The sequence below is a fragment of the Plectropomus leopardus genome, chromosome 23 (assembly GCF_026936395.1).
Source record: "Plectropomus leopardus strain MGB_pleo_1.0 chromosome 23, ASM2693639v1, whole genome shotgun sequence".
Lineage (NCBI taxonomy): Eukaryota > Metazoa > Chordata > Actinopteri > Perciformes > Serranidae > Plectropomus > Plectropomus leopardus.
In genome coordinates, this window is record NC_142198.1 from 6,135,345 (window position 1) to 6,155,433 (window position 20,089).

The 20,089-nt window shown below is 38.7% G+C and overlaps 3 protein-coding genes and 1 pseudogene across 4 annotated transcripts; all 4 read left to right on the forward strand.

Annotated features, from left to right (window-relative positions):
* Positions 1–261: 261 nt before the first annotated feature.
* Positions 262–3,627, forward strand: LOC121962206 (uncharacterized). The gene is made up of 5 exons (XM_042512425.2): positions 262–443; positions 851–1,204; positions 1,497–1,604; positions 2,120–2,220; positions 3,426–3,627. The coding sequence occupies exons 1-5, from the start codon at positions 386–388 to the stop codon at positions 3,489–3,491; spliced, it is 687 nt and encodes a 228-aa protein (XP_042368359.2). The 5' UTR covers positions 262–385; the 3' UTR covers positions 3,492–3,627.
* Positions 3,628–6,774: 3,147 nt separating this feature from the next.
* Positions 6,775–7,833, forward strand: LOC148185596 (protein S100-P-like). Its single transcript, XM_088073741.1, has 2 exons — positions 6,775–7,008; positions 7,581–7,833. The coding sequence occupies exons 1-2, from the start codon at positions 6,871–6,873 to the stop codon at positions 7,722–7,724; spliced, it is 282 nt and encodes a 93-aa protein (XP_087929867.1). The 5' UTR covers positions 6,775–6,870; the 3' UTR covers positions 7,725–7,833.
* A 1,360-nt stretch (positions 7,834–9,193) lies between these two features.
* LOC148185597 (protein S100-P-like) lies at positions 9,194–10,409 on the forward strand. The gene is made up of 2 exons (XM_088073742.1): positions 9,194–9,577; positions 10,177–10,409. Exons 1-2 carry the CDS (start codon positions 9,440–9,442, stop codon positions 10,318–10,320), a joined length of 282 nt encoding a protein of 93 aa, XP_087929868.1. The 5' UTR covers positions 9,194–9,439; the 3' UTR covers positions 10,321–10,409.
* Positions 10,410–12,676: 2,267 nt separating this feature from the next.
* On the forward strand, positions 12,677–13,190 carry LOC121962396 (protein S100-P-like; annotated as a pseudogene). The gene is made up of 2 exons (XR_015775749.1): positions 12,677–12,876; positions 12,968–13,190. The product of XR_015775749.1 is annotated as a protein S100-P-like (transcript).
* Positions 13,191–20,089: the final 6,899 nt, after the last annotated feature.

Genomic DNA, 20,089 nt, shown 5'->3' on the forward strand with positions numbered 1-20,089 from the left:
TGTATTTCTCTTCCTGTAAGTAAAAGGTAAACATCAGTCTAGGTTCTGGGTTAAAAAATCAGGCCAGCACTCAACATATATTTTGCTGGTGACCCAATTCAGAATTTCTGTTTCAGAGTAAAATAAGTTTTTATGTTCAAAACTACATTGTGAGAACAGAGAAACGGGAAAGACTTCAGTCTATAATAGTTTCCGTCTATCTGAAGAAGGAAGGAACAAAAGCTGTGGTTTTTCACACATCTTTACAGGAAATACAGAGGAACACGCAAAGAGGGATGATGCCCAGTATGTTTTTGTGTGTGTGCGTGTATACGTGTGTGTGGGAAGGACTTCGTGCGGTTGTGACGAGACGTGTGTCAGTTTTCGGTGTTGAATCAGTGTCAAGATGAAGCTTCTACTGAGCAGCCTGCTGCTGGCCTCTCTGTGTACCCTCTCATCCTGGAGTGAGTAAAAACACAGTAAACTTTAACATCACACTTCTTTCATAGACATCTACCAGTTTTTAAAATTTGTACTCAAAATGTCAAAACTATGACAGCTTTTTCTGATTACTATATTGATAATGTCAATAGTCAAACAAGTGATACATAAATTGTGCAGAATGCTTGGATACATGATCTTGTTCTTCATGATATGAGTGCTCTGAGGGTTTGTTAACATTAGCATTTTAAATCGCTTACGGTTTCAACCAAAATGTTTTAACACTTTAAATCTTTCAAATGGATAAATGTGAATTGAGAAATCGAGAATCGAGAAATTGACAAAAATGTGACACCATTCCTTTAACGCCTGAAATGATGCATTAATGTGGTGATGAACTACTAAATTATGTGTCATTGTCTCTTCATAGGTGTTTCATCCACGGGCACACTTGTTACCCAGAGTCCTGATGTCTCTGTCATGGAGGGGGACACAGTAAACATAACCTGCTGCTGGACAGGAGTAACAAGACTGAGAGTTACCTGGCTGAAAAGGGAAACAGATAATAAGACTGGGAATTCCTCCCTCAAAAACTGCTCTCAAGGATCTCTGATACAGACATCTAACTGCTCATACTTAACCTTCATGAATGTCACAACAGAGGATTCAGGGAGATACATCTGTAAGGTGACTGTGGAGATACCATTTTTTGCCGAGGTTGAAGGAAATGGTACTGTCATCACAGTTACGGACAGAAGCAACATGAAGGATGACACAGCAGGAGGTAAGTGACCAAACATCCGTTGCTTTCATAGTGTTGCATTAAGAGTTTGACTAATACTTTGGTTTGCGTAGCTGGGGCTAATAGTGGTATGTGTTCAGAATGGGATTTGGTTTGTTAACAAAACACCTTTCATTTTAAACCCTTCGATTCTAGTTTTATAACCAGTGTAAATGTGACTTTTTCATCTCTTCAACAATCCATTCCAATAGACACAAATCTTTTTTTTGTAAAATCCTTTTTTTTTAATTGTAATACTTGTGTTTCGTTCCCCCCTAACATCATGGGAATCCAGGATTTGCCAGCAGCTCTTCACGGTTTCCCGTGATTGTTACCCTGGCTGTAGTGGCTCCATTGCTTCTTATCGCTCTCATCTGTGTCTGCGCTCAACAAAGGAGGCGAGGTAAAAAGAAAAATGTATTTTTACCATAGCATTCAGATCAAATGTTTAACTCACCCAAATTACAAAACAACAACAACAAAAAAAAACCCCATATATTCTTACTTACCTTTTGTGTACTCAAATAATATGGACGAACACAATCATATTTGTGGTGCACACAAATTGTAAATGTAAGAGTAAGATGTTATTAATTTGTTTTAGATAACGCAATACAAGATGACACTCTAAGCAACAATCTGTTTACAGGAAAACTTAAGTAAGTAATAAGTTATACTTAAGGAAACTTATAGTTCTCAAGACCTTAACAGAATGGTAACTGCGCAGATTGAATTTCAGGAGTAAAAAATAACTGGCACTAAACTGTGCTTTAAAGACGACAAATATGGGGGCGCCCTGTAGCTCAATTTGTTGAAGTGTGCTGTTATGTATTCTATTTACAACCCGGGTTTCATTTTGGTTTTTTTTGATTAATTCTATTAATTATTTGTATGTTTGTGTGTGTCCTGTGGGCTCAGCACAAGCACTTAGGGTGATTTACGAGGTCCCCCACATTGACTCTGAGGAAGCAGAAATGGACAAACACAGCACCAGCTCCTCCAGAGGTTCATCTCAGTGGGTGAGTCGAATAACATCTACTTTGCAATGATACTTGTGCACGAATGTTGCGTGTAGAGTAGCAGCAGCAAACTAGGGAAAAAAAGGTGGCACTAACTAGAGGGCAGGATGTGTTTGTTTCTTTTTGTTCAGTGTGGTAAATGAGGTATCAAATAGTGTTAGGAAAAGGGAAACCACCTTTCGATATGATCCTACCCCTCTTTGCAGGACTACTTTGCACGAGGGGTTTATATAATGTGTGTGAGCTGTGTAAGACATGCCACTGATGTAGTGAAAGGTGCAAATATGCATCTCTCTAAAGGCTCATAAAATTATTTTATAGACAAAGAAAGCTACATTAAATTACAGCTCTATTGTTGGTTACCAATGTGATAAGTGCAACATTTCATTCCTTTCTGATCAAAGGTATTGAATTACCTGGTGGTACATGCTGCATACTACGCAGTTACTTTCCGCTTTTATCTCTGTTAGTTGCAGTACGATTTGTTTTCAATTGCAGAGACACATGTAAGTTGTCATATAGTTCCCATAAACAGCAAATTTTAATACTTAAAATATTCCTTTTTTATTGAGACTCACGTTTGTTGTTGTCACTAGGCCTACTATAGGAATTTCCGAGTTTGAACTTAGTTTCATTAGACTGCATTATGTTCTGTTATGTATTTTTCCACCATTTTTATAAAGTTTGGGGGGAGGATGGCCACATCACTTGAGGACAGTTTTTTTGGCAATGTTTAATTCAAGACATTTACACCATGCATTGATGCATAACAAAATCACCAGAGCCACAATGTGGGAAATTAAGTGCTTAATGCTCCAAATTTTCTGGCGGAAATCCCCCAAACCGCCTCTTTACATGTACCCCCCCAAAAACTGTGCCCTTTTAGTAATGTAGTAAAGTAACACCATAATCTACACGCTTGATACATGGCATGGTGGCATGAAGTATACTCTGAAGAATAATGTTCAAAATTTTTAAATGGATAATTTCAATTGTGTAATTGTCTCTAGTATTGGGACACTATTATGAAAAATAACTGACATCCTGTTTCTGATGAAATGTGCCTAATGCCTCCGCCTACTATTTTTACACCTTCTACTTTTTTTTTTAAATTGTGCATGTCAACACATACTAATGCACTGCTTTGCACTGATACAGTACAATTTGGTTTGCAATAACTGTTTCAATCTGTCTGTCTGTTGCAGTGTCAGGTACCGGTGTATGAATCCTTCGATTACTTTGAACGTGTCGAGACCAAAGAAAGTGAATAAGGATCTGCACAGGGGAATTTCCCCCATTGTCCAGTGTTTTATTTCCCTATTTTTCATCATGTATATTTTCTCATGAATTTTGTAAATGATTTTAGAATGTAAATATTTGATATTTTTCTATAAAGTCTGATCCATCTTTGTGGTCTGAGTTGATTTCAATAATAACAAGGTTTGCATTCATAGACAGGTTTACTTGTACTATTGCTTTTGTTCTGGCTTGATCACACTACCTAGTCAGGGGTCTACATTAGTGACTGGTATTGATTCAGGAGCAAAGATGCAGGTTTCACAATGACTTCAGATCACAAAAAGGACGCTGAGTGGAAACTGTGGTGTTAGGGGTTGGCTGCATTATATGTCAATGACGGGAAATGGAAAAAGCAGCTCCTGTGACGGTCGAAGTAGTTTCTCCTCGGACTCGCTGTGTGCATTTTCATCACACAAACTGATACAGAGCTTCTAAAATGGTCAATAATAAGTGGCTGACTTACTGAAAACAGGCTACATTTTGCTGACTAATGTTTTACTATCCGTATTCAATCAATACATATGCTCTGCATTTCAGGTTATGTGTTAATTTTCTAAAAATTCCAGAGAACATGTTGGTAAAACACCGTTAGCATTACTGAAATCACAGTTACATCCGAAGTTAGCCGGGGTTTCTACTGCTGGCTATACAATCATACTCTTTACCTTACCATTAAAGCTTGTTGGACACAGTACATCTGTTCAAACATAAAAACATTACACTTAAAGTTATAATTATGATACTGTTCAATATCTCAACTCTGTTTTAGGTGCTCATGTGTGACTGTATGTTAAATAATTTCACTTAACTAGCATCTACACGTGAAGATAAGTGTAAGCTCATCAATTAGCAGCTATCTGTCTTGTAGGATATGCTAAGTTACGTTAGCAATAAAACTAGCCCAATTACTTCATGACTGGGCTTGCTTTCAGCGATGAGAACTGACAGGTTTACAGCTCTTGCCTTCAAATGGAAGTTATAAGGATGTGGTTAGGACATGTGAGGATGTGTAAGGTCTTGTAGGGGATGTGCTTGGTGTTCAAGTTAAGTCAGAGCACGGCTGTTAGGCAATGGCAACATGGACGCAACTCTTAGCATCTCGAAGCTTATGACTAAATCACAATATCTTTTTGAAATACATATACATACATACTTTGGGAGTTGCTGGTCTACTGCTGGCACAATTAGTTGGTGTGTAAGGTAAAAATACTCAAACTGATATAAACCTTTTTTTGTATAGCTGAAATGAATATGCTGTGCCCCCCCGTCCACAATGGTAGGTGACATTATTTGGCTTCTGTGTCTGTGGACAGTGCATGAGATAAACATAGCAGATACATTAAATAAGTCTGAGTGCCATGTTTAACTAAATATCTTTAAACATTACAGATGCAAAATGACAAAATAACCACAGAGATTTTTTTTTTTTTTTCATTTCATTTCAATTTCACATATTGATTGAAATCAATCTCGGTTTTCCACCTGGAGGTGGTTGTTGTTGTTTTAGTGAGCTAGCAAGCTGTTAATGTAATGCAGAGAATGCAAAAGTAATGACAGAGAACCATTGGGACCATCGAGAATATCACAAGACATACTCTAAAATTACAAAGAAATTTACTGTCCGTCAAGAAATGAACTTCCATCCCTCCCACCACTTTTCGAAAAACATCAGCAAATACATCACAACAACATCACAGTGTTCAGAAACTTACGAGGTCATGAATACCACAAGAGGTGGGCCTTCGTATGGACTCTTCTTGTGAACACGGTAGACCTAAACACGACATCCGTTGAATGCAGCAATGAACTCTTCTTGTGAACATGCTGAACATCACCCCATTTTAAGGTGGGACTACATTTCTAGCATGTTAGTTTGTGTTGTCACAACAGATGAGATAAGTCATAATGTTAAAGTTATGACTGATAAGTTAATATACTATAATATAATACTAGCCTGATGGGCGCGAACTACGAAGTTTGTTGATACAGAGATACTTGGCTCAATGAGTCAGCCCATTACAGACTGATAAAGAGTATTAAAGGCTTTAGAGAGAGACACTCCTTCACTCATGTGAGCAAAACAAACTTGCACAACCTCTGACTTAGTTACCAGCTGAAAAAAAAGCTTATATCCACTTACACGCTAAAGGTGTTAACCACCACACAAGGTGACAGTAGGTTTCTCACGCTTTCACACATTGTCCTTCTTTTTCTTGCAGATATTAACCCCTGTACACGCACATAGTGATACATTGCTTTTGCTATCAAGCACATAAATCAGATCTGTGGAATCCTGACAAAAAACAAAACCAAAAAAAACTTCTGAGATTCTGAGACAGTGGAGCCCTGGGCACAAATATGGATTAGGCCCCACAACCTGTCCTACACAGGAGCAAGACTTTGATGTGGATTTGTGTCCATTTTTGTTCATTTTGTGTCACCTTGTGGTTGTTCTGTGTCTTTTTTTGAAGTTATTCTCCTGTAGTCTTGTGTCTCTTTGAAGTAATTTGTTTTGTTCATGTTGTGTTTCTTTGTGATTGTTTTGCCAGGTTTTGTAATTATTTCATGTCTTCTCTTTGTAGTTCTTTGCTGCTCTTTCTGGTCTTTTTTTGTGTCTCTTTTAGTGTCTTTGTGTCTCTGAGGTTGTCTTGTACTTAAATGTATCATGCAGTGTTATATTGGAGATGCAAAATGTGGGCCCATCTATGTATTTGTCTGACCAGCGAAATTCTTCTACACACTGCTGAATCTTATCTATACTGTAAAATAGCAATGTTTTCAGGAAACTAGGGCAGAGAGCAGAGTCGTGCAAGCAAACATCCTCACTGGTGGCCTTTTATGCAGTTTGAACTTTCTTGTGGTTTATGTCCACCTTTATGCAGCAGCTACACAACCGCCAACCACAGCAGATGCAGTGACACTTGAACATGTTTCTGCATCACCTAGTGATGAAACCCAACATGATACAACCAAAACAGGGCTTAAATCTTGCACCATGAAATAATTGTCTCAAATCCAAGAAATCCCAGAATGTATTGTGGTTTACTTAATGAAAAGACCTCACCTTAAATCAATAAAGGAATGACAAAAGCCTCAAATGGAACGTGAAGTAATATGTGCACAGGGCGTTGTTGGACAGAGGCTTTGTTGTCACAGGTGGAGCAATCGTCTTTATCGAAGACTTAAGCTTGTAAAAGCTGACGTTTTGAGACATGCGCCAAGCCATTTTTTCAAAAAGGTATAAAAGCCGACATTTTCCCCTTTCAGTCTCGACACATATACCACTCGCTCAATCAGTGTCGATCTTCCATTTTCCTCTTCAACGACTAACCACCCCTTAGAACTGCAAACATGAGCAAGCTAGAGACAGCTGTGGCCCTCCTATTGGACACCTTTGATACATATGCTGGTACAGAGGGCAAAAAGGACTCCCTAAGCAAAGCTGAGGTGAAGACTTTGTTGGAGAAGGAGCTGCCTGGACTGCTCAAGGTACAGTACACCACTGGGTAGGGATAACTGTGCCAACCAGGGTTGTAACAGCACTGAGTTTAATGAGCATTTCAGTATTTTACCTCTGAACCTAGAACCTAGTAATGTACTGCATAGGACAAGCTCACTGGTAAAGTACAAAAGAAGCTACCAATAATGTAATGTATTGACTTATGGTGTTTTTTACCCCAGGCTTTTCCTGATTAATAAAATGCAAAAAACACCTTTTCTTCTGTCTTCCTAGAAATGTTTGTGACTATCAGTTTTGGTGGTTGGGCATATTTTGTGAAATGTAGAAAATTTAAACCTTGAATTTTTTTTTTTGAGCATTTCTCAGCCACAACTTCAAAATTGATTTTGCAGCTGCTAGTTGTCTTATAGTGTGAATTTTGAATTTTTGGCCAGATTAAAGACTTATGCCTCACCTTTAAGTTCTTGTCATCTCTGCCAAAGACCAATCTTGAACTTTCTAATCTACTAAATATGGCTGAAACAAACCCACTTATTAAGGTGTAACATAGGATTTAATCAGTGGCCAACAATATTAATGCTGTTTTCGTTTGTCTTTACAGGGTGCCAAGAACCAAGCCGAGGTGGACAAGCTGTTGAAAGCTCTGGATTTTAACGGAGACTCTGAGGTTGACTTCCAGGAATTTGTGGTGATGGTAGGCGCTCTCGCCTGCGCCTGCCATGGCCGCATTTGTCAGAAGAAGTGAACAGGGACACCACACCCTGGGGTGGGGCCAAATGGCAGCTGCAAAGTCATAAAATAACTGTAGTGACAATTTCCTGAAACATTTCAATAAAATGATTTATTTTCCCGTGCATGGCTTATGTAAATGTATGTGTGACTAACATGAAATAAGCAATAAGACGATTAGGTCAAACGGTATCTTGCCTTTAAAAATGGTAAGAGTACAGTGAAAAAACATCGGACATAAAAAAAATTGTGAAACTGCACTATTTTTACATGCTCTGCTTGGAATGGACAAATCTATACACCATCAAAATCCATTGCATGATCACAACAATATATTTTAATAATTAAATCTTAAATCCAGGCTGGTTACAGACATCCTTGTCTAAAACTGGCCTCAGTATCAGTGGTTTATTTTTAAAATATGGCATGTGTCGCACACACAGTCATTTACAACACAAAAATATGATTAAAGATAACTCCTCATATACCTCCTCAACACATGTAAGACAGAACACTGGTATACATACATAAAATAAACTAGACTGCATTTTGCTTTTGCACACCAGTGGTGGAAACAATATGTACTTGTTTGGTGGAGGAAGAACAAAATATGTGTTGACATTTCATATGGTAGATGGTGTATGATAAGAAAAAGGTTTTGTGTGCAAAAGCAGCTTGTCAGATAGCCTCACTCATTTTTGCACAATTACTGGACTTCCTATCTAAACAGGACAACTGAAAACACCCACATGCAAAGTTAGCTATGTCTTTATAGACATATTCAATATTCAGACATATTCAAGTAGATGAGACTTATGCAACCGTTGATGTTTGCCTGCATTGTGTTTACACCTGACGAGCCTGAGGCAGTGGTGGAACGAAAGTATGTACATAGCCGCGAAGGAAGTTTTTAAAAACCCGACAGCTAAACTGAACATTTTAGTGTTGATAAAAGAAAAGGTTATGTAACACAGTGGTAAATATGCCCCTGGCCCAATTTTTTGGAACATATTGCAGACATCAAACTCACAATAAATGTATTTATTTCAAATCATATTGGTAATCTGCAAATACTTGCTTTCTGTTTTTATTTTTGGAATTCAGGTTAGACTATATGACTTTTAAATGACTTTTTTTATGACATACTATGACATTTTATGATATGTACTACAAAATGTATAATTACATTATATCCAGAGGTTCTTAAAAATCTGATGACTGCATGCCATTTTAGTGACCTAGCACATAATTGAGGGCCATACAGGAACAGTACACACTCTGACTTTTTATGATATACAACTGCACTATGACTTTTTTAAGGGTATTTCTATGACATACTTACCCCACATGTCACTCCACATTCATATGGAGTCCTGCAGTACTGTATATGAGAATAACTGTCTCAGATAAAAGACATCCTAGAATCAATTGTGGTTGAATTAATAAAATACATCACCTTAAATAATCAAGTAAATTACTAAAGCCCGGTACATGAAGTAATTTGTTCACAAGGAGTTGTTGGACAGAGGCTTTGTTGACACAGATGAAGTCACCGCCTTTATCAAAGACTTAAGTTTGTAAAAGCTTATGTTTTGACACCCCGAGCCATTTTCCAAAAGGTATAAAGACTGACATTCTCCCCTTCCAGTCCCTACACATCTACAGCTCTGTCGATCAGTGTCGATCTTTCACTTCCTCTTCAGCGACTAACCACCTCTTAAAACGGCAAACATGAGCAATGTCGAGGCATCTGTGGCCCTCCTGTTGGAGACCTTTTATACATATGCTGGTGCCGATGGCAATAAGGACACCCTAAACAAAACCGAAGTGAAGGCTTTGTTTATGAACGAGCTGCCTGGACTGATCAAGGTACTGTACGCTACTGGGGAGGGATAACTGTGCCAATCAGGGTGTTAACAGCACTGAGACCTGTTTAATGAGTCTTTCAGTATTTTACTACTAAACGAATATGCTGCATTGCATAAGTTCAGTGGTAAAGTACAAAAGAACCTACCAATACTGATAATATATTAACATATGCTTTCCTGATTGAATTGATGCAAAAATAGACCTTGTATTCTGTGTTTTCATGTCAATTTTTTGCCCTAGCAATGTTTGTGGCTACCAGTTTTGGTGGTTGGGTGTATATTCTAAAATGTAAACCCTGAAACCATAGGGTTTTTTTTAACAGTCTTCAGCAGCAGCTTTAAAAATAATTTTGCAGCTGCCAATTTGTAGTTGTTTATTAATGTGGATTCTGCATTTTTGGCTTGCTCAGCGACTCCCTCTCATTGTAGTATCAACCCTCAACTTTAAGTTATTATCATATCCACACCCTAACAACCTATCGTGGATTTGAACTCTTTATAATCTACTTATCATGGCTGAAATAAACCCACTTATTAAGGTGTGACCCAGGATTTTAGCAGTATCTACCAATATTAATGCTGTTTCGTTTGTCTGTACAGAGTGCAAAGAACCAAGCCAGGGTGGAAGAGCTGCTGAAAGAACTGGATTTTGACGGAGACTCTGAGGTCGACTTCAGCGAATTTATGATGCTGATAGCTGTTCTAACCTGTGCCTGCCACGACCGCTATTACAGGAGGAAGTGAGCTGGGCCACCCCACTCTGTTTTGGGGCCAAATGGCGGCTGCACAGTCACTGAATCACTGAAACATTTCAATAAAATGATTTACTTGTGCATGGCTTGTGTGAATGCATTATGTGACTAACATGAAATTATATGCAACAACAAGATTAGGTAACAGAAATGACCACATACACCAATGTTACCTTTAAAAATGGTAAGACTATGATGGAAAAAAGTAATACAGGACATAAAAAATGAAAACTGTGAAATATCATTATTTTCATATGCTCTGCTTTGAATGGACATATCTATACAATTTTAAAATCCATTGCATGATTACAACAATTTATGGGGCTGATTGTAGACATCTGTGTCTGTAACCAACCCCAATATCAGTGGTCAATTTTAAGATTTGGGGCTTATTTGCCTCCATAATATGTTGAATTCTTTGAGACTAGTAGGAGAAAAAGGTCCAAAATACACATTTAGCTGTTTATTTTAGTTCAGATTTTTTAAAAAAAATCCTTCCTAATTTACAACCAGAATGATATACCATTTTATCCCTAAAAACATTGCAAAAAAATGTTTTTGTTTTTTTAAATTGCTGATGACAGTCTTTTTTTCTGATACATGGTATAATATATATGGTATATAATATCCAAAATTCCCATTGTAAAACGTTTGACTTTAACATGTCAACAAAATAAATAATTTGAACCTGATTTTATCCAAAGTTTAGATTTTTGTTCCAGAAATGTATGTATTTAATTTAATAATTAAGGAAGAAGAAGAAGTTGACATTTCATGTGGTCGATGGTGTATGATAGGAAATGGTTTTAGAGCGCAAAGGCAGCTGGTCAAATAGCCTCGCTCATGTAAGCGCTATCGCTAGACTTCCTGTCTAACTAGGACAAGTGAAAACACCCACATGCACAGTTTGCTATGTCTTCATAGAGATAAAAATCAACATTTGCATGGTCTTGCTTCAACCGAAGGATTAGATGACGTGTGTTTATTTGTTGATAAAACACTACCAGCCTTGGTTCGATCAAGCATGCCAAGCTTAAATCAATAAGAAGCTGTGTTTTAACACACAGCTGACTAAGTGATCCTGGCCCGTCAGAAGCGTGCAGAGCCAGAGGACAATTGGAAAATCTCAAGCGAGTGGTCAGAGCAGTGGCTTTGCAGCTGATGCAACAGAGCGCCATACAAAGTATATCGCTTTACAAGCAGCGTCTTGCAAACATCTAAGTGGTCACACACACACACATCTATTTTAAACTCACGTAGGTGTTAAAAGCCAACACAAACACAGCAACAGGATCTTTGTAAAGACCACAACAAATTCAAGACTTTGGGTTGTTATGCAAGAGTTGATGTTTGCTTGCGTTGTGTTTACACCTGATAAGCCTGAGGCAGTGGTGGAACGAAACTACGTACAAACCCCCGAGAGAAGTTTTTAAAAACTCAGCAGCTGAACTGAACATTTTAGTGTTGATCAAAGAAAAAGTTATGTATGACAGTGGTAAATATGCCCCTGGCTCTTTTTTTTTTTTTTTTTTTTTGGAACGTGTTGCAGGTGTCAAACTCACAATAAGTGTATATAAACCAAAAAACAACAGCGTTTGTCAATTTGAACATTAAATATCTTTTCTTTGGACTTTAATGAATATAGGTCTAAAATGATTTGCAAATAATTTATATAATAAAATAATTGCATGCATGCATGCAGTAAAAACTGACTCTTTTATGACATATAACTGTACTGTGACTTTAATTTTTTTTTTAATGCCATTTTTATGACATACTTATGTCACATGTCAATCTACATTCGTATGGAGTCCAACTTCTTAAATGTGTCCTGCAGTATTATATTGGAGATGCAAAATGTGGGGATTTCTATGTGTTTCTTTCTTATTGTGCTGCAACTGAGTTATTGACTTTTAAGCAGTTTGAACCTTTCTTTTGTGGTTTATGTTCACCTTTACGCAGCAGCTACACAACCACCAACCACAGCAGATGCAGTGACACCTGAACATGTTTCTGCATCATCTAATGATGAAACCCTACGTGACACAACCAGTACAGGATTTAAATCTTGCACCATGAAATAATTGTCTCAAATCAAAGAAATCCCAGAATGTATTGTGGTTTACTTAAAAGAAATACCTCACCTTAAATCATCAGTTAAATTACTACAGCCTGGTACCTGAAGCAATTGGTGCACAGGGCGTTGTTGGACAGAGCCTTTGTTGATACAGGTGGAGCCACCACCTTTATCGACTTAAGCTTGTAAAAGCAGACCTTTTGACACATGTCCCAAGCCATTTTTTCAAAAGGTATAAAGGCTGACATATTCCCCTTCCAGTCCCGATAAATCTGATCAGTGTTGATTTTCCATTTTCCTCTTCAACGACTAACCACCTCTTAAAACAGCAAACATGAGCAAGCTAGAGACAGCTGTGGCCCTCCTGTCGGACACCTTTGATACATATGCTGGTGCAGAGAGCAAAAAGGACTCCCTAAGCAAAGCTGAGGTGAAGACCAGTTGGAGAAGGAGCTGCCTGGACTGCTCAAGGTACTGTACACCACTTGGGAGGGATAATTGTGTAACATAGGATTTAATCAGTGGCCAACAATATTAATGCTGTTTTCGTTTGTCTCTACAGGATGCAAAGAACCAAGCCGAGGTGGACAATCTGCTGAAAGCTCTGGATTTTAACAGAGACTCTGAGGTCGACTTCCAGGAATTTGTAGAGACGGTAGGCGCTCTCGCCTGTGCCTGCCATGGCCGCATTTGTCAGAAGAAGTGAACAGGGCCACAGCACCCTGGGGTGGGGCCAAATGGCAGCTGCAGAGGCAGAAAACTATTTCCTGAAACATTTCAATAAAATGATTTACCTGTGCATGGCTTCTGTAAATTTATTGTGTGAATAACATGAAATCACATGCAATAAGAAGACTAGGTCAAACAGAATTGACCACATACACCAATATTACCTTTAGAAATGGTAAGAGTATGGTGAAAAAAAATAATAGGCTATAGGACATAACACAAAAGTTTGTGAAACTGAGCTATTTTTTTACATGCTCTGCTTTGAATAGACAAATCTATACACTATCAAAATACAAAGCATGATCACAACAATTTCATGCAATAATTTAATCTTCAATTCAGGCTGTTTGTAGACAACCATGTATAAAAAAGCCTATATATCAGTTTTAAGATTTGGAACTGTTTTGCCTCCATAACATGTCGAATGTTCAGACTAGTGGGGGAAAAGGTCCAAAATACATATTTAGCTGTTTAATTTAATAGCACATATTTAATACAAAAAAATACATAATAATAACAATAATACAACAACAACAATAATAATAATAATATTAAAATAATTAGTGAATAGTTAAAAAAATGTGCTTTGAATGTTCATTTATAAATATATAATATATAGTACAGGGGGACAATCTTCTGCATTGAGGACTTTTACTTTTAATACTCAAAGTGCATTTTCTCAGTTATCATTAATTAAAACTTTAACTTAAAATTAAGTTAAGGCTCTGAATACCTCTCCCACCACTGGTCTGATGTGGCCTGCCTCCTAATCCACCGCTGTAATACTTTCTGTCTTGAGGTCAGGTCAACACTCTATTAGCCCACCAGGGAGCATTGGCCAAGTGACACACTTTCTCCAGCGGGGACAGTTGTGTAATTAGAAAATGCCTCTGCTGCCCTCTAGTGGCAGATTAGTGCTTCTTTCAATAAACTGGGACACTCAAGAAAGAAGTGCAGAGGTTCCCTATTATCATCAGTACCATCAGTCACTGCTGCCACCCTGAACAAATCACTGTATCTGTTTTCATGACCTCCCTTTTCTACGTGGCTGTTGTTGATTTGAGTGTGCAGGCTGAGTGCAAGGCCTCACAGGGCTGTTTGTGGAACGTGGCTGCCTCGTAATCGGCTTGCAAGGTCATTAAGCTCAGACTCTCCTCTCTCTACTTCCTCTCTGGTTCTCTCTCTCTCTCTGTCCGAGGCATTATAAAGGCTTATGGGGATTAGGTATCCAGAGTGGAGGAGGATGTAGCTCTGGAATCAGGAGATTCAGGTGGGAAGAAAAAAACAGGGTGGTAGGGTGGGTGAGTGTCCTGTGTTTTGTGCTGCATGCAATCTAATATTTTGATGTCTATTTGTCATAGCATAGATTTCTACTGCATTATAAGAAATGAATAATGTACACAGAAGCACAAACATATTACATTTTTACTATACCACCACTGTCTACAATATCTTCATATGAAAGTTCTATTTTCAGAGGCAGGCCGTGGGGTGCGGTCAAAAGCAATGGGAATATCTTCGTGCTGGACATAGCACATTCGCTGATTAAGCAAACTAAGCCACCCACCACTCCCCTTCCCCTATAAGTAACAAACAAAAAATAATGAAATCAAACAATAAAAGAATACGAAACAAATGTACGAATTGTGTCACTTTTTCTTTTTTTTGTGTTTTTGCACTGTGGCCCCTCACTGGGCTCATTGTGTTCCACAGAGTGCCCCAAAGCATAATGCTTTTCTAATAGCCATCCTGGAAGCTGATGCTGCACTGGTTCCCTCGTCAAAAAGCCGATGGGATTTTTCTATTGGATTGAGGATTATTGCAGAAAATGAGCTCTGTGACACAAAAATGTTCATGATATTTATCAATTTTGTTTTGCAAGATAATGTTCACAGTAAAGCACAATTTTTAGGATTTTAGAAGCCTAGATACAATCACCAGAAGTAAAAAACTATTGTTTGGCAACAACGAACCACACTATGGTCATGTCACCACCACCTCTACGAGGGAGGCTGTAAAGCTATTTTTGGCACAGGTCGGCGTGATGGCGTTCTGTCGTCTCATTTAGCCACTTGTTGGCAACCAACTTTTTTAATACACATGAAAGCTTCAAAGTTTGAAAGTGGGGTGTGTTTGTTTACATCCAAAGTCAGAGGTCCGAGCTAGAAATGACATCACACCCAAGTCGAACGTATTCTAGTACAACTCAGAAAATCAAGATGTTGTTAGCACTTCCACTTGATAACAACACATGAAACTGTAATTACCGGTAGCTAAAGAAAACAAATCTGTTTTATTGTAACATGGGAGTCTATAGGGATTCTGTTGTGGAGCCAGCCTCAAGAGGCCACTCTGTGAACTACAGTTTTTGGCACGTCCTGATTTGCTTAATTTTTCCGTGTCAGAAGTTACCGCTTGATGTCGCCAAAGATCCACCACTCGGTTAATAAACTGACCTTGCGTTTAGAATAGTTACCATAGATATTTTTTTATTTTATTTTTTAAAGCACACTTCCAGATTGCAGCTGATGCTGACTCATTTTGGAACAAAAGTCTTCACATAGACTCCAATCTTAAAGCGTTTGTCGTGCAAGATAGTTGTGGTGAGAGGTTTACACCAATTACTCACACACACGCACAAATGCTGCTTAGCTCGGCCCACGTGAGGAGGTGCGAAGCAGTTATGAATACCTCATTCTGTTTTAAAGCCACACATCCTTGGTCATATGAGCTGCCAGGGTGTCCAGCTCATCTCGTGGCCTGACTTCCAGCAGGAGAAACACCATTAACACAGTGCTGCTCTTTGTCTCTGAACTTTAACCAAGTGTGTTTTCCTGATCTCGGAGGCGTCATGGAGCGTCACTGGATTTTAAAGAGGGGTCCGATCTACATCATGTACTATCGATAGTCTGCTTGAAAAATGACTGTTTGACGACTGGGTTGTTTGAATGTTGATTACGTCAATTTTCAGCTTGTGATGTGTCATCAATGGACAAGTACACGTTGGGACAAACAAAAGAGATTTCCCAGCAGTTCTTCTTGGCTCTGTGAAACATTTAAGCATCTTTTAGGTCGTTGTTTTGGTTTAACAGTTTGATAAGTTATGATTTTGGATCACTCTTATCGCTCTCATTAATCTTACTTTCCTGAGAAAAGCCTCTGATAAACCCACTGTACATTTCTTTCCCACACAATAGCTGACAAACATAGTTGGGGGCAAGCAAATGAAAGTAGTGGAACATACAGCAGTGATAACACATCGAATTTGACATTATTAGAATTTACTAGTTGTAAAAAATTCAATAAAATTGCCTATAAATTGAAAAAAAGGGAGAAAGTTCAACAAACAAACAAAGAAAAGACCCTAAAAAAAAAAAGCTTAAAAATAATTTAGTGAAAATAACTTTAAATATATAGTTATGATAATTATAAATACAAACATAATATAAATATATTCTTATTCATTTTCCCCCCTTGTCTTTTTTCAAAATAATTTGCAACCAATTTCTTACAATCTGTGGAACATTTCTTGCCAAGTTCCTCATTTCCCTTTAAAAAAAAAAAAAAAAACGTTCTCAAAAGAAAGAAAATTTACTCAGCATTTTAAGTGTCTGAAAGGTAACATTGATCCAGGTTTCAAAGGGTTAAACAGGCACTCAGCACTTTTGTGAAGTTGTGATGTCACAGCTGTATTACATTAAGGTAGAGGCTTCTGCTAAAGTGCTGTTAGTCATTTAGGGACTAACGGAGTGAATGATTCAATGTTGTTTTATGACAGAGCGGCAAGATTGAAAAACTGTGGAATGGCCCTTTAAATCATGATAGCCAAAACCATATGAGGCGTTTCTCCGTGCCAGAAATTGTTGCTGTGTGAGTCTTTGTAATTATACATGACTGGAATTATTCATGTATTCATTTTGCATTGCAAAAGAGGAGGAGGCCACGCAAGGAACATTCCCTAAACAAAGGCTCTGTTAATGGGCATGTCATTACCCCTTTCCTCAAAACCTGTCTTCCTCGAAGAGCCTGTTGTGTGTGTGGAGTGGTAGTTTGTGTATCAGTTTATAAACAATTGCTAAGGCTTATACAACAGTGCCTCCCATACCGCACATTCCTTTTAACTTAGTGTCACAGAGGCCATTTCTGTCAAACAGGATTCTGGCATCTATCTGCTTTTAAGAGTCCTATCTCCGCTGACGAACTGTGATTCCTGAACACAGCTGAGCGACGCTGTCTGTCCAGCACCAGATGCCTTTTCAAAGACTCTGTGTGACTTGCTGACAAGATTTATTGCGTTGTCTTTATCAACATGACAAGAAGCTCTAAGTGGCTCTAAATGCTGATAATGAGAGAAAACAGCCCTCATTCATACCAGACAGTAGTTTCAGCACCATCACCTTTGACCTACACACATGATAAGCAGGCTTATAATGCCACGCGCTCCTCAGCCAGGAACGTTTGTGGTTAAGCTTGTTGGCTCAATCATTCACGTGTTTTGAGACCTGAAATAGTAATGCATTTTTTCACTATGTTGTCCCAAGGTGTTACTGCATTATTTGTCACTTTGAAATGTTGAGAGCCAAATTAAAAGGAGAATGAGGTATTAAATGATTATAAATGATTACAGTGTCACACAAGGACACAAGACACTGCAGCTGATACATCATTTGATTTTCACAGCTGAGTATCAAAGGTGTTGTATGCAAAATTCAGAGCATTAATATAACAGCAAACAGCTATTTGCTATGTAAAGACATATTATAATAATACCGTCCTGAGCAGAGAATGAAGTCACACTCCCTCTCTGTGTTCAAGCTTCTCTGTTTTTTGTTGTGTTAGACAGTCTGGCAGCACTTGAATGTTTGGGTATACTGCCTCTGCTGATCTCTCTGCAAAGTCATTGTAGCAGAGGAAATGATGTAACAGAGAATAACAGAACTCTCTACTGTGAAAAACCACAAAAAAGGCTTTCAAACCAAAATCTTCACAACCAGACGTGATCCTGCAGGAATATGATCTGATATTGGGAAAAATTAACAACATTGGCAACAAAGATTAGATTTCTTCTACTTGCATGTAGCAGCACTTTCTCCCTTAAAGAATCACAAATAAAAGCTTCTAAACACAACCACTCATGTTCCAACAGGACTATGATCCAAAAACCTGGGAGAAATTAGCTTAGCATTCCCTGACATTAGCATGAAGTAAGCCTGAATGTTAATACTTGTGGTTGGAGCAGATGATCATATAAAAAAATTCCGTATAATCTAACTCATTTTATAGCCAAAGTAGAAAAAAAACAAACAGTGGAAACAAAGTACTCAGAACGTTTACATACTTTTATCTCATTATTTGAAACTGTAATCACATTTATAATGTGTGTAACGGCCTGCTATGCCTATCTCCTGCCGCTGTGGATTTTTTTACGCTTACTTTTTTCCCCCATCTCTCTCTCCACCCAGCCACTCTCCCTCATCAACCTCATCACCTCTACCTGGTGCTCCCAGCTGCTCTTCATCTCCAATCAAGCCAGTATTTAAGCTATTTTTCCTGGTTTTGACTAGGCTCACCTCTTCCTCTTTGCCCCGGTATACCTAACAGCCTTCTATCTCTGACCACGTTTTGCCTGTGCACTTCCTGGTTCTCATCTGCCCGTGGCTGTGCGGTGTACTGCTTCGGCTCACATCTCCTCCATGTAAGTGCCACTGGTGTTTATTGTTCTGATGGTACATCGATTCCCCGCCTATCCTCATTGATCCTGCTACCTGCTCCTACTGGATTCCTCTGCTCTGCTGCCTGCCTGCCTGACACCAACTCTGCTTCATATCTGATCACGAGCCCTGCCTGCCCCTCTCTCCAGGGGCAGGCAGGCTCCCTGCTGTAAGTGTTTCTGCAACTTACCTGATACATTCACCTGCCAGTCTGCTCCACGTTCACAATTTCCCCACTCGAACTCTGAGCTATCACCTGTGAACGTGAGCTCACCCCAGTCTGTCTGCAAACTCTGCTCGACCCATAAACTCTGCTCCACCTCAGAACTGATAACTGTCCCTACTTACCTGCAACCTGATTATACTCACCTTTTCTCCATTCAGCCTTCCAAAAGATTATAAAAAAGGTAATGACTAATTACTCATCTGCTCTGTTGTGCTGCAATTCTGTCCTACCACTCCCCGTTACAATATAAATATCCAACATTGTAAAATTCTATATGGCATAAAATAAATAAAAGCATGTAGGTTCCCTTTAATAGTTTTTTTAGGCATCATGGCATAGAGGAATACACTAGGCTTTGGATAAACGGGCAATACCTGTTAGTTGGAGACATTATTGTTGGTTTTGCTGTTGGAGTTTTTCTTTAACTCTTTTCTGCAGACAAAAATGTTGATTCAATTACTTAAAATTGGTTTGGTATCATTTAATTCTCCTGAAAAGTGTCTTGTCTGTTAATCAGGCTCTGATCAAAGAGAGAAGGAAAAGACACAAAACTGTCCGAGTTGTGTTTGACTTGGAGCACTATATAAACCGGCTGAAACAGCTATCTCTAATCATTCATTAGTGCAGACAGCATACAGGTTAACAGAGGGCGGACAGGCCACACTATTTGCATTGAGAGCACATTCATGCCTGCACTGTGCTGATAACAGGCTCTCTGTGGAGAGACTGTGGCCGCATGATGTAATCCACATTTTCCTGCTTTTACAGCCACTTGCCTGTGACGTAAAGCAAAACGAGTAATGTTTGTGCACTGTCCTGTTGTCCCAAACAGGCCTTCTCTCTGTCTTGGTCTCTTATTCAGGCACTCACTCAGACACGGTGAAACGCATGACAAAGAGACTTTGTCCTTCTGTATCGTCAGCAGCCTATAGAAAAGTCTTTCAGCACAGATACATTTGCACACTGTCAGAGCTATCTGGGCCCTTACATCGCTTTCGGCCAGAACGTATCTGAATTC

What these genes read in the sequence shown, in the direction of transcription:
- LOC148185596 (XM_088073741.1), top strand. Translation starts at nt 6,871, where the DNA reads ATGAGCAAGCTAGAGACAGCTGTGGCCCTCCTATTGGACACCTTTGAT. An exon ending in AGCTGCCTGGACTGCTCAAG is followed by an intron (nt 7,009 to 7,580) that starts GTACAGTACACC and finishes TTGTCTTTACAG; the next exon opens with GGTGCCAAGAACCAAGCCGA.
- LOC148185597 (XM_088073742.1), top strand. Translation starts at nt 9,440, where the DNA reads ATGAGCAATGTCGAGGCATCTGTGGCCCTCCTGTTGGAGACCTTTTAT. An exon ending in AGCTGCCTGGACTGATCAAG is followed by an intron (nt 9,578 to 10,176) that starts GTACTGTACGCT and finishes TTGTCTGTACAG; the next exon opens with AGTGCAAAGAACCAAGCCAG.
- LOC121962206 (XM_042512425.2), top strand. Translation starts at nt 386, where the DNA reads ATGAAGCTTCTACTGAGCAGCCTGCTGCTGGCCTCTCTGTGTACCCTC. An exon ending in CGCTCAACAAAGGAGGCGAG is followed by an intron (nt 1,605 to 2,119) that starts GTAAAAAGAAAA and finishes CTGTGGGCTCAG; the next exon opens with CACAAGCACTTAGGGTGATT. An exon ending in CCAGAGGTTCATCTCAGTGG is followed by an intron (nt 2,221 to 3,425) that starts GTGAGTCGAATA and finishes TGTCTGTTGCAG; the next exon opens with TGTCAGGTACCGGTGTATGA.